Here is a 13357-nt window from a genome sequence, read left to right as displayed (position 1 = left end):
CGTTTTGGCATTAAGGTGTATTAAGGCTGAAAATATTTTTTTGCTTTAAGGTTTCAATAAAGGGCCAAAATGTTTGCCTCTTTCTCTTCCTCATTCAATTGAAAGTGGGAATAAGTAGAGGCTAATTTTTCTGAATTCAATTATTCTTTTCCAATCCCAAAGTACTTACCCACACAAGATTGATTAATAAGGCTAATCAGGAAGTAGTAGAAGGCAACAGACCTGGCAAACAAGGTGTAGAACGAACTGTGTGAAAGCTTTAAGAGATAAGTTTTCTGATTTTCATTTTGATTATGTTATCTAGATTATATGTAAGTTATATTGATCCTGTAGAATTATTGCTTTCGCTGTGCATGTTCTAACAATTGGTATTAGTAGTCTTCTTACATATGCTAGATAATGTAAAAGAAATTACATAATTTGTTGTACATACTTCGGATAATAATTGTATAAATCATGTTGTTGTTGGCTGCTTTTCATGTTTTTTGGAATCATGTTGTTGCTGGATGATTTTCATGTTTTTGATATCATGTTGTTGCTGGCTATTTCTCATGTTTTCGATGAAGTTATTGATTCCAACAGAATTTAAGTTTATAATCAAGAAAGCATAAAACGAATTTTACATAATTTTGTGAAAATTAGTTTTGTAGATTAAGGGAAAAACGATGATGAGTCTCGACTATGATCAAGTATAGTTGTTTCTCATTGTATGAACAGTAGCAGTAAGGTCAAGCAGTGCAAGCAGCCCTGCTGTCCCTAGCAACAACTCGACCAATAATTGTCGATTTGGTTGGTTTTGGAGTTTTTCAGTTTTTGACGAACTCCGAATGACCTGAAATTTGGTACGTTTATTGGAAATGACCCACTGAACAATACTCACAAAAAATTATGTTCCAGGTCATTTTTTGGCCATTCGGGGTCGTTTTGATGAGTTTTTAGCCGTTTTTATGTTTTCGGAAAAATTAAAAATTCTGAAAAAAATGATTTTTTACAAATCAGTGGTGATAGGGATTATTTATTATAATTTTTAATGGTTAATAACAGTACATAATATTATTTTACATGTTGACATCGGTCATCTTTCCCATCGGATAAACTTGTATATTGTAATACTGTTTTGTAGTCTCTTATTTTTGATGACTTGTATTAACTTTCCAACTAAGTTACATGTTGGTTCAATGGTACAGATACTTATGAAATGTGATATTTATCTAACTTAAATCAAAAGTTGACTCTCCAACTAAGTTGGTTCTATTTCATTTAAGAGATAAAATATCTGACATTACATGTATATTTTCTTAAATGGTTAAGTTTTCCTAACGATTCTAACTATTTATGTGCATGGTTATATGTGTGATGTGTTTTTGAAGAATTTTATTATTCTGCAGCATGTCTAATGATCTATTTTAATTTGATTATATAACAGATTAACCATGTCTTCATTCAATCCCTTAACTTCTATCCTGAATCAAAATAAATTAGAAGGCCCTAACTATGTGGACTGAAAACGTAATTTGGATATTGTTCTTACTGTTGAGGGCTTTAAATTTATACTGCTTGAGGAAAGTCCTGTTAATTTGGATGAACCCCTGATGATAAGATTAAAGCCTACGATAAGTGGGTCAAGGATGACGAGATGGCAAGATGCTACATTCTAGCCTTTATGGAAAATGTGTTGCAGCAACAACATTAGTCCATGACTACTGCTTATGATATGCTTGAATCTCTCAAAGAGATGTTTGGTGAGCAAAATTGTGCTGCAAAGTAGACGGCCATAAAATCTCTTTTGACCACAAAAAAGGTTGAAGGAACTTCGGTAAGAGAACATGTTCTTAAAATAATGAGTCTATTGAACGAGCTGGAAATTCTTGGGGCAATTATTGATAAGGAGTCTCAGGTTGAGATGGTTCTACAGACTCTGCCAGACAGTTTTCAACACTTTTGCTTGAATTATAACATGAATAAGATGGAATTATCTCTTATGAAACTATTGATGAGTTGTAAGCGGCAGAATCTATCAATAAGCAACAAGCTCCTCCTGCGGCGTTGATGGTTGACAAACCTTCGTGTTTGACTTCTAAGTCGAAAGACGAAAAGAAAAAGAAAAAGAAGCCTCATAAGGTTTCAAGTTCTAATGGTGGTGTGGCTAAGCCTAAGGGCAAATGCTATCATTGCAAGCAACCTAGTTATTATAAGAAATAGTGTCCCGACTACATAGCTAAGATGCAGAAATAAGGTACATCCTTTTCATATGTTGTTGAAATATTTTTAGCGGCTGTTTCTACCCAATTTTGGGCTATAGATTCGGGAGCCACTAATCATATCTGGACATTCTTGCAGGGGTTTCAGGAAATACGACACCTAAGTGAAAATGAACTAAACGTGTTTCAAGAAAATGGGGAACCAGCACCAGCCTTAGCTATAGGAAATATTTCTATTTCGTTTAGTAGTTCTAGAGTTTTAAGACTGAATAATGTTCTTTACATACCTTCTATAAGAAGGAATTTGCTTTCAGTTTCAAGAATAATGAATGCTGGTTACAATGTTTATTTTGCTAATAATTGTGCAATAATTAAGTTTAATAAGCATTTTATTATTTTTGCTCCAAGAATACATGATTTGTTTGTATTTGATGTTTCCCATGATATGCTACAAACAATGGAACTTAATAATATTGATCAATCACATAAAAGAAAACATATTTCAGAATTGAGCGAAACATACTTATGGAACTTACGTCTAGGTCATATTAACTTAAATAGGATCTCACGGTTGGTTTCTGATGGACCTTTGAGTTCATTAAAAGTGGAGGCACTTTCGACTTGTGAATTCTGTTTAGAAGGTAAAATGACCAAGAGACATTTTCCTTCCAAAGGAAATAGAGTCGGTAATAAGTTAGAATTAATTCCTACTAATTTGTGTGATCCAATGAATATACAAGCAAGAAGTGGTTTTGAGTATTTCGTGACTTTCATAGATGATTACTCAAAATATGGATACATTAATTTGTTGCGCCGTAAATCTAAATGCTTTGAAAAATTTAAAGAATTTAAGATGGAAACGGAAAAGCGACATAACAAACATATCCATACATTATGATCTGATCATGGTGGTGAATACCTTTCTGCAGAATTCATTAAATACTTATCAGAATCAGGAATTACATCTCATTATTATGCTCTGGGAACACCACAACAAAATGGTGTGGCAGAACGCCAAAATAGAACTCTTATGAAAATGGTTAGATCAATGTTAAGTTATTCATAATTGCCTTTTTCTTTTTGGGGCTATGCATTAGAAACTGCAAATTATATTCTGAACTTGGTTCCTTCAAAATCAGTACCTTTAACCCTATAATTGTGGAGTGGGTGCACGCCTAGCCTACGACATCTTCGGGTTTGGGGTTGTCCAGCACATGTGCTAAAAGAAAAAACTGATAAGTTGGAATCTAGGACAGAAGTGTGCATTTTTATTGGATATCCAAAAGGAACAAAAGGGGGTTTATTTTATTGTCCTAAGGAACAAAAGATAATTGTTTCGACAAATGCCATATTTCTTGAAGAGGATTATTTAATGAACCACGTTCCTAGAAGTAAGCTTGTTTTACAGGAATTGAGCAATAGAATAACGAATAATGAAACTCAAGAACAAATTCCAAAAAATATTATTGACATACCATTGCATCCACGTAGTGGGAGAAATGTCAATAAGCAAGAGGTTGCACAAGAGCAAATACTTGACATTACACTACCTCAAAGTAGTGGGAATAACGTCGAGCAGCCTGCAATTGTTGAGGAAAGCGTTCAGCATAATGTCGAGGAACCTGTCATAGTACAGGAGGACATTGAGGGTGTTCAAAATTTATTTCCAAATGTAGCATATCCTATAGTGGCTAGTCATCGTAGTGGGAGAATTATTAAAAAACCTTTACGATTTGCGCTCTTGAGAGAATCATATGATATAATCCCTAAGGAGCCTAATACGGAACCTCTTAACTACGCCGAAGCATTATATGATAAAGATGCTAAAATGTGCATTGCTGCTATGAAATATGAAATGGAGTCTATGTATTCCAATCAAGTCTGAGAACTTGTAGAACCACCTACGGGAGTCAAACCCATTGTATGTAGATAGATCTATAAGAAAAAGAGAGGTGTGAATGGAAAAGTGTAAACTTTTAAGGCTAGGCTTGTTGCGAAAGGATTTACTCAAAAAGAAGAAATTGTGAGAAAACTTTTTCGCCGGTAGCTATGCTTAAATCCATTAGGATTCTCTTATCCATTGCTGCTCATTATGATTATGAGATTTGGAAAATGGATGTCAAGACGACTTCCTAAATGGAGGTCTTGACGAGTACATTTATATGGCACAACCAGAAGGTTTTACGGAAAGTGGTAATGAACAAAAGTTTTGTGAACTTAAGAAATCTATTTATGGTTTGAAATAAGCATCTAGAGCATGGAATACTTGTTTTGATAATTCGATTAAGACTTTTGGTTTTGATCAATGTGAAAATGAGTCATACTTTTATAAAAAATGGGATGAAGACAGAGTAGCATTTTTTATTCTGTATGTAGATGATATTTTGCTCATAGAAAATAATGTGAGCATGTTGAATTCTATTAAAGAGTGGTTGTCCTCACATTTTGATATAAAAGATTTGGGAGAAGTGGCTCATATTCTTGGGATTAAGCTTATGCGAGATCGTAAATAAAAAATATTAGGCTTATCTCAAGCACTTTATATTGATACTATTCTTGCAAGATTTAGCATGTAAAATTCCAAAAAGGGATTCCTTCCTTTTAGGCATAGAATTACTCCATCAAAAGATCAGCCGCCCAAAATGACTGATGAGATAGAGAGAATGAAGGCGGACCCTTATGCTTCTGATGTAGGTAGCCTCATGTATGCTATGTTGTGCACTAGACTAGATATCTGTTTTGTTGTTGGCATGGTTAACAGATTTCAGTCTAATCCTGGGCAAGAACATTGGACTGCGGTTAAGCATATAATCAAGCACCCTAAAAGGACTAGGTATTACATGTTTATTTTTCACTCCGGGGATCTTGTACCTATTGTGTATACTGATTCAGATTTTCAGTCGGATAAAAATCTAGAAAGTCTACCTCAGGATATGTGTTTACTTTAGGAGGTGGAGCCATTATTTGAAGGAGTATCAAGAAATCGTGTGTTTTTGATTCCACCATGGAACCCGAATATGTAGATGCCTCTAAGGCAGCTAAAGAGGCTGTTTAGCTCGGTAACTTTCTAAAAGAGCTTGGAGTTGTTCCTTCGGTTCAAATGCCACTATCACTTTATTGTGACAATAGTGGTGCAGTTGCAAACTCGAAAGAACCATGAATCCATAAAAGAAGTAAGCATATTGAGAAAAAATACCACTTGATTCGGGATATAACTCAAAGGAGTGATGTGAGAATTTTGTAGATTGAGTCGAAGAATAATTTGGCGGACCCATTTACAAAAGGCTTAACCCATAAGGTTTTTGATAAGCATGTGGAAGAAATGGGTGTTAAAATTGTGCATTCATGATTATGAGTCTAAGTGGGGGATTGTTAGGATGTACTATTAACCATGTAATTTGTGTTATAGTATTATATTTTCATCCTATGTAAAGACTATGTATTATATTAATAAAATCTTTATTTGAATACATCATTGTGTTAACATGTGTGTCCTTTGCTTATATAGTAGACAATTTTGTGTATGGAGTATTTTAACTTATGCACAGAAGATTAAAATTATCGGTTCTTATAAGTAATAAATTAGCGTTCACAATCAAAGATGAGGTAGGACAAACATCTTGATGATTGCAGTACAAGATTAAATATAATTTGATTTTAATTATGAGAGTGGTACTATTCTGACTTCTTGTGCTAGTACATTTCGTATGTATTGAACGGACCAATTAGAGATATTCGTTTATGTTTTGACTATAAATAAACGATTTCTCTAGACCATGACATGTACTTATACTCTTAATATTAATATAATTATTTTGATCTATGTGGTTTGTTTTGTCGTTTTAATCTATTAAAAGGTTACTCTTTTGTGAGTCAACATATTCCTGATAGGTTGGATGATGACGAATCACTTAGTGAAATATTAATTAGTTGAGAGAACCATATCTCAGACTTGAGATAGAAGGCACACATTTATGGTTTCTTATAAGTTTTCACGTGAAAACCCTGCAGGTGGATTTTATATCCGTCATGTGAATAAGTTAAGCATTATAAATAAAGGATTAAATTAATCAATGAGTTAAATTTTTTAAAGAATTTAATTTAATTAATTGGTTTTGGTAATTCTAACATCGGGAGTTAAAAAAATGTAATGGTAGATTTCGAAATTAAACCGATGAGTGCAATTACAGATTTCTAGTGGAATAATTTGTAATTTATTATGTTATGATAATTCATTCATTACCAAATTAATATCATAATTGAAAGCCTCAGTTAATAAATCTGCGGTCCCTACTATGCCTGATTAACTAATCAAATTTGAAAAGAAAAGGAGTTATAGAAGAGGTAATATTTACCGGTCTTTTGTAAATAAGGAATAAAAGAATTAAGAATTAATTTTGGCATTATGACAAAGTTAAAGCTAAAAACATTTTGGCTTTAAGGTGTATTAAGGCTAAAAATATTTTTTGGCTTTAAGATTTCAATAAAGGGCCAAAACGTTTGCTTATTTCTCTTCCTCATTCAATTGAAAGTGGGAATAAGTAGAGACTGATTTTTTTGAATTCAATTATTCTTATTCAATCCCAAAGTACTTGACCACACAAGGTTGGTTAATAAGGTTAATCAGGAAGTAGTAGAAGGCAGCAGACCTGGCAAACAAGGTGTAGAACGAATTGTGTGAAAGCTTCAAGAGGTAAGTTTTCTGATTTTCATTTTGATTATGTTATCTAGATTATATGTAAGTTATATTGATCCTATAGAATTATTGCTTCCGTTGTGCATGTTCTACTATGAGTGGCCTCCCTACTGCTGCTGCAATTGAAAATATTGCATATTTAGCAAAAAAAAATCGGAGGAAGATCTGGCATGAAAATCCAAGCTACTGCAATTGAAGTTTTAACATCAGGCTCGAACCATGGATCCCACTTCAAAGTCCTCACTCGCCAATATCTATCCCTCGAATTAATGTAAAAGGCTGTTGTTGACCATAATTGAACATAATCTTCTAACATCTCAAGCCTTATTAATACATGTCTTTCATCCATAACTCCTATATTACATTGACCTTTGATTCCACACTGATTAGGAATCATTTTTCTCAGTATGTAAATATGTGGCTTTCCATAAGAAAACTTACCAATGGTCGCATATTAATGTTTTTCCTACATGATTAGGTTTTGAACTTCGGACGATTTCCACGTAATATTAGGTTCCTCATACAACATTATTATGGATTTCGGAGGAACCCTAATACTAGTATTATCCACTACTTTTGGATTCAACAGATCTGCATACTTTAAACTATTATTCATTTTTTGATACTCGTTACTTGTATCCTCTATGCTACGCTTGCTACTGTAGTCCAGTGGGATATTCCCACCGACTATAATGGCCATGGTGGCCGAAAAACTATGGCTTTTTAGTTGTCGATAGCTAGGGTTTACTGAGGAATTCAGAATTGGTCCTATCAAGAGCTTTTACAAAGGTGCCCCTCGCCCAATGAAATCTCATGAACCTTAAGTTGCTTGGAAGCAGAGGCTACAACCTTACCCTGCTGCATCAACACGCAGTGGCGGAGTCAGGATTTTCACTAAGTGGTTGAGAAGTGAACAAACGAACTAGTCGAAGGGGGTTCAACATCTATAATAGATACATAAAAAAATAATTTTAACCCTTCATAAATAGTATAATTTTCTGCCGAAGAAAGTTCAGATGAACCCCGTTGTCCAAAGATGGTGCCTCCCCTAGGTGGATGGTTGTTACTTATCGTTTTGTGTTGTTAGTTTAAATATCATAGTTGTTTCAATTATTACTTTTTATGTAGCGTTAAATTTCATGGCTAGGTAAAGTCTAAATTTATGTAATAATGAATTTGGTGTGATATCGCCGTTACCTTATATTATTTTACCTTTATTTATTAAAATAAATATAAATCATATTTTATTCGTTATCCTTCCTTTTCATAGTAGCTCTACCTCGTGTGTTACTTTTTTTTTGTAGGGTTTATTCTTCAAATTATTGTTGTGTGAGATTATGTAACGACGAAAAACAATATAGTCTGTTCAAATATTATATTTATTAAGATAATACAACACGATACAATACAACACACTGCAATTAACATGACATTATAAAACAATAGGTAACAACTAACAACCATATAAAAGAGAGTGCATTCTCAAGACTTGGCCTAATTATGCTTAGTAACATCGTCAGAATTTTCAGTAAGAGTATTCAAAATATAAAGGAATAAGCATAAAAAAAGAAGTCAACGATTCCATATCAATTATACATACAATATCCATATATAATTTTAATCTTTTATATATATATATATATATATATATATATTATCCGTTAGATTCAAATAAACCCCTCGCGCCTTTAGCTCCACCCTTCATTGGGCTAGCTTGAAATCTATTAACAACACATATCAATCTTAAGTGGAGTATTTCCCATTAATAGGTCAAATTCTTTATATATTTTGAAATTTGTATGGGTTAGTGGACTTATTATTTATCAATTCTATCTTATCTATGACATAAGAATCAACTTTATATTCGATGATACTAGCGTAGGCTTGAAAACTCCACCTTATATTAACTAGCAATTGAAAATTTCATATTATTAATCCATAATTACGACGAATAAAACGAAAAAAAAAAAATAGTTAGAAGAACATAATTCATTTAATTAGATTGAGGGATTTTGGTTCCTTTATTTTTCCTTTTTCCAAGTGGGGTTTGATTATTTGTTGAGATTTTTTTTTCTCCTTTAGCACATGATGAATTAGTTGGCCTGTTTATCATTAAAATGATAATATAATAAGACACTAATTTCAATACAAATTATTGAACTTGTCTCCCTTTTAATTTCCTTGATTGATACTACTCCTAAATTAATCATTATTGATTAATCCCCCCTTCTCATGATTTAGTCTCTTTCTAGTTAGTTCTATATAGAGAACTTCCTTATATAGATTAATATAAAGGTGAAATGTAAGTTCATACCTTCTAATGATATTCTCATCTCTAATAGATAGTACATAATGATGATATGTCATATTTCAAGTGAAAAGAACAGATTAACGAAAATGGAACCAAAATTATTTGCATATTACAGTAAATTTATCTAAGTTAATTATCAAAGAAGAAGTTATTGTTAAGCTCCCTTTTCACCATAGTAGATTTTTTAAAATAAAAATAAAAATATTATTTGTTCAAAAAAAGGGGGGTGGAGTTAAATGAGTTGGTAGAAGAATCCAAGAGTGAGTTTCTCATAACGACCACCTAAAATTGGATTTTCAGTTATAGTTTTTAGTTTGCGGTGCCAATAATAGCATAGTTGCTTAGTCGTCCTTCCTCTTACGTATTACAATATAAGTGTTTTTCATGCTGCCTTTAGCTTTACATCAAACTCCAGAAAAAAAAAGCATGAAGTGAAAGATAAACGTATATACATATACGTATTGAATACTATATCAAATGATTAACGACGACCAAATTCGTATTTCATAAAAAAAAAAAAAAATCTTCCGTATGAGTTAAAAACAACTTCAAATTTCAAAAACTATTTATCATCAAACTCTTTTTTTTTTTCCAACAATTAACAAACTTCAAATACTCATTCTTTTGTCAAGTTTCTACTAAATCTATACTCAAATTCTAACTTAATTACCACTCCCTCTCCATTCTCTTTGACTAGTCCAGTATGCTAAAATAAATATTCTTTTTACTAGTTCATTTTAACAAATAAAGATAAATTTATTATTTTTTTTAACACTATATTTATCGTTAAGTAATCAATGTCCAAACTTATCGGACCATTTAAGGGTGTTCATATTTTTTCTTGAGCAAATAACTGTTTAAAAAACAAAGAAAATAAAACATTGCTACAACTGCCAAGGTTCGAACCCGAGTTATTGATGCAGATTGTTTATGCATTTTGCTATGGTCTATGGACATGGAGGTTAATACAAGATTATTAAGTTTAACTTCAATGTAATTACAATACATTTTTTTACAACATCCTACTAAGATAACCAATAACAATAGGTAATTGTCTATATAATAACTCTAATTGAGTTTAAATTCTGTGCATGAAAAGTGTAAGATATTTGCATAATATCAGGTTAAGTCTATTTAATTTATTTGTCTATTTTCCTGAAATTTATTTCTAAAAAATATCTCGTTCTTTGATTTTGACAAACTTTTTTTTAATTTAATACTTCATGATTAAAGGGTAGATAGACATAAGTTACATATTCTTCGTTTAATATTGCAGAACTCAAGTGTCCTTTTTTACATATTATAAGCTTCATATCATCAATTCAACATTAGATAAATAAATTAAAACAGACCATGCAGAGGCAGCAGGAACGTGAGTTAATCAATTAAAGATGTGTGTCTAAGACAAGAGATCTAAAAGAGGCAGAAAATTTAATTGATCTGTGTAGGGACTCAGTTTCCTACCTAAATGTTAGTACATTATATAGTTCATATTTTATATCATAAACTATAATATATATTATATTCCCAGCTAGCAAGCTAAAGGTAACGTAATAATAATTGCAATTTCATCTTGAAGTGACTTATACCTTGTAGCATGTGGAGTATTATTATTATTACTTATAGTAGTAATAACTAACTAATCTTATCTGCTCGTTTGTTTGCTTGTCAACTTCCTACCTATCTCCACCTATTGACTATGAGGTAATTCCTCCATTTCGTAATAAATAAATTGTTAAACTTTGATATATAAATTAAGAAAAAGAATCAAAGACATAAATTTAACATAATTTTTCATTTTTATCTTTGTTTCAAAGTACAGAATCATATTTATTTTATTCTTTTTCTGTTGATGGGTACCTTGATTGCCAAATCCTCAAGGGTAAATTTGAAAAAAAAATTTCAATGATTTACTTATTTTGAAACACCAAAAATACTCTAACAATTCATTTTTATGAAACGGAGGGAGTACTACATATTATTCCATCCGTTTCATAATAAATGAATTGTTAAATTTTAGCACACAAATTAAGAAAAAAATATTAAAGACGTAAATTTAGCTCAACTTTTCATTTTTACTTCAAAAAAAAGAAAAAACTAACTTTGTAATACCTTTTTAAAAAGTTAATTGATTGTCAAAACATAAGGGTAAATTTGAAAAAAAATTCAATAATTCACTTATTTTGAAACATCAATAAATACCTTAGTAATTCACTTATTCCGAAACGGAGGGAGTACCATCTATGTTTACTTATGAATGGTGATTTTTTTGGATACTTAATTCTTAATTAACGGTTACAGATTTAATTTTCATGAATTAAAAAAAGAATCATGGCAAGACGTGTTCCACTTTTGACGATGGAGTCATCTTTATTCAAGGAAAGTAAAATTTGATCGATAAATTTATATTTTATAATAAAAAAGATTTAGAATTTTAATTTTTGAAAAAAGAGTCAAGCTTGATATGAAGAAATTATTTTTATCATGTGAAAGGATTATATTAAAAACTAATTACTATGCCAATTATTGATAAGTGAAATTTTTACAAAATTAAGGAAAAAGGCATTATTTTCATTCCAAACTATACCCGAAAAATCGAAGTCACACCTAAGCTATACTAGTGACATATTACACACCTAAATTATAAAAAAGTGAAACTATTTACACCCTGCCAGGCTACCGCCACTTGCATGTGGTGTAGTGTTTTACACGCGATGTCACGTTAGCATCACGTCAGTAAAAAGTATCATTTTTTTATAGTTAAGGTGTGTAATAGGTCACTTATATAGTTTAGGTGTGGATTCGACTTTTTGACTATAGTTTGGGGTGGAAACGATGTCTTTCCCCTTAATGTTTTTAGCCATTTACTTTTGTTACTTAATATGTTGGACGCGTCTAAAATAAGTGTAACACACGAGCCTTAAAATGGGAGTCGCGAAGAGGTAATAATATCACTTTTATATAGTTAAGATGTGTAATAGGTGATTTATATAATTTAGGTGTGATTTAGACTTTTCTTGTATAATACAATGTGGAAATGATGTATTTTTCCTAAAATTAATAGTATTTAAAAATTTTTAATCATAAGCATTTGTTTATAAAAAGACAGAGGGATATGCGATTGATCAATAATGCACGTTTTAGAATATTTCAAAATCTTGCTTTATCAACTATGGTTTGGTCATTCGAAAATCATATAAGAATTGATTTTTCTTTTTCATAATTTTTCTCAACTTATGAAATTATATATTTATAATAAAAATATAATTAAAAAATTAAATAATATCTAGGGTAAAGGGTCAAATATACCCCTTAACTTTGCGAAAAAAGTTCAAATATATCATCCGTTACAAGTTTGGTTCAAATATGCCCTCGTTGTTAAAGTTTAGGGGTAAATATACCCCTAAACTTTGCGAAAAGGTCTAAATATATCTTCCGTTATAAGTTTGGTCCAAATATACCCTAGTTGTTAAAGTTTAGGAGCAAATATACTCCTTAACTTTGCGAAAAGGTTCAAATATACCCTCAGTTACAACTCATAACCCGACCCATCAATTTGGACCAACCCATAAATCGACTCAAATTTTGTTTATCAAAATTTAACATCAGAGATATATTTGGATCTAACTTATAACGAAGTATATATTTGAACCTTTTTGCAAAGTTAAAGAGTATATTTAATCCTTTTCTTCCCTAATATCTATAAAAAAAACTTCAATTTCGTATTAATCTGGCAAGTACAAATCCACTAAGTAAAGATATGATTGTGTTACAGTAGCCACTGCCGGCAGTATTATTGATGTGATACTGATGATTCTTCCTGTTTGAAAGTTGTGGGGGACCCTCTAAATAAAAGCAAAATTAATTGGAAGTTAATACATTTTGTAACTTCTTTTACAAAATGATTGCCGTTACAGATGGTAGTCAAATTAAAACGTACAAACTACAAAATGGAGCTTCAAACGTTAAAAACAGTAAAGATGAGAATAAATAAATGCCATTCAATTGCTAGGCAACAAAATATTTTTTTGTTGTAAAACTAAGTTAGCTAAAAGATTAATACTCTATAAATAAGAGAAAGCAAATCTGAAAATTATGAAGAGGTTAAATATAATTTCTAGACTCTTTTGTCATGTTGTGAACAATTAA

The 13357-nt window shown here is 31.3% G+C and overlaps 1 protein-coding gene across 1 annotated transcript; it reads left to right on the top strand.

Annotated features, from left to right (window-relative positions):
* Positions 1-3573: 3573 nt before the first annotated feature.
* On the top strand, positions 3574-4086 carry LOC124896842. Its single transcript, XM_047408691.1, has one exon. The coding sequence runs from the start codon at positions 3574-3576 to the stop codon at positions 4084-4086; it is 513 nt and encodes a 170-aa protein (XP_047264647.1).
* Positions 4087-13357: the final 9271 nt, after the last annotated feature.

Source organism: Capsicum annuum, chromosome 3, assembly GCF_002878395.1.
Source record: "Capsicum annuum cultivar UCD-10X-F1 chromosome 3, UCD10Xv1.1, whole genome shotgun sequence".
NCBI classification, from domain to species: domain Eukaryota; kingdom Viridiplantae; phylum Streptophyta; class Magnoliopsida; order Solanales; family Solanaceae; genus Capsicum; species Capsicum annuum.
The sequence above is the reverse complement of the archived record's forward strand: the minus strand, read 5'-3'. Positions and strand labels throughout refer to the sequence as shown.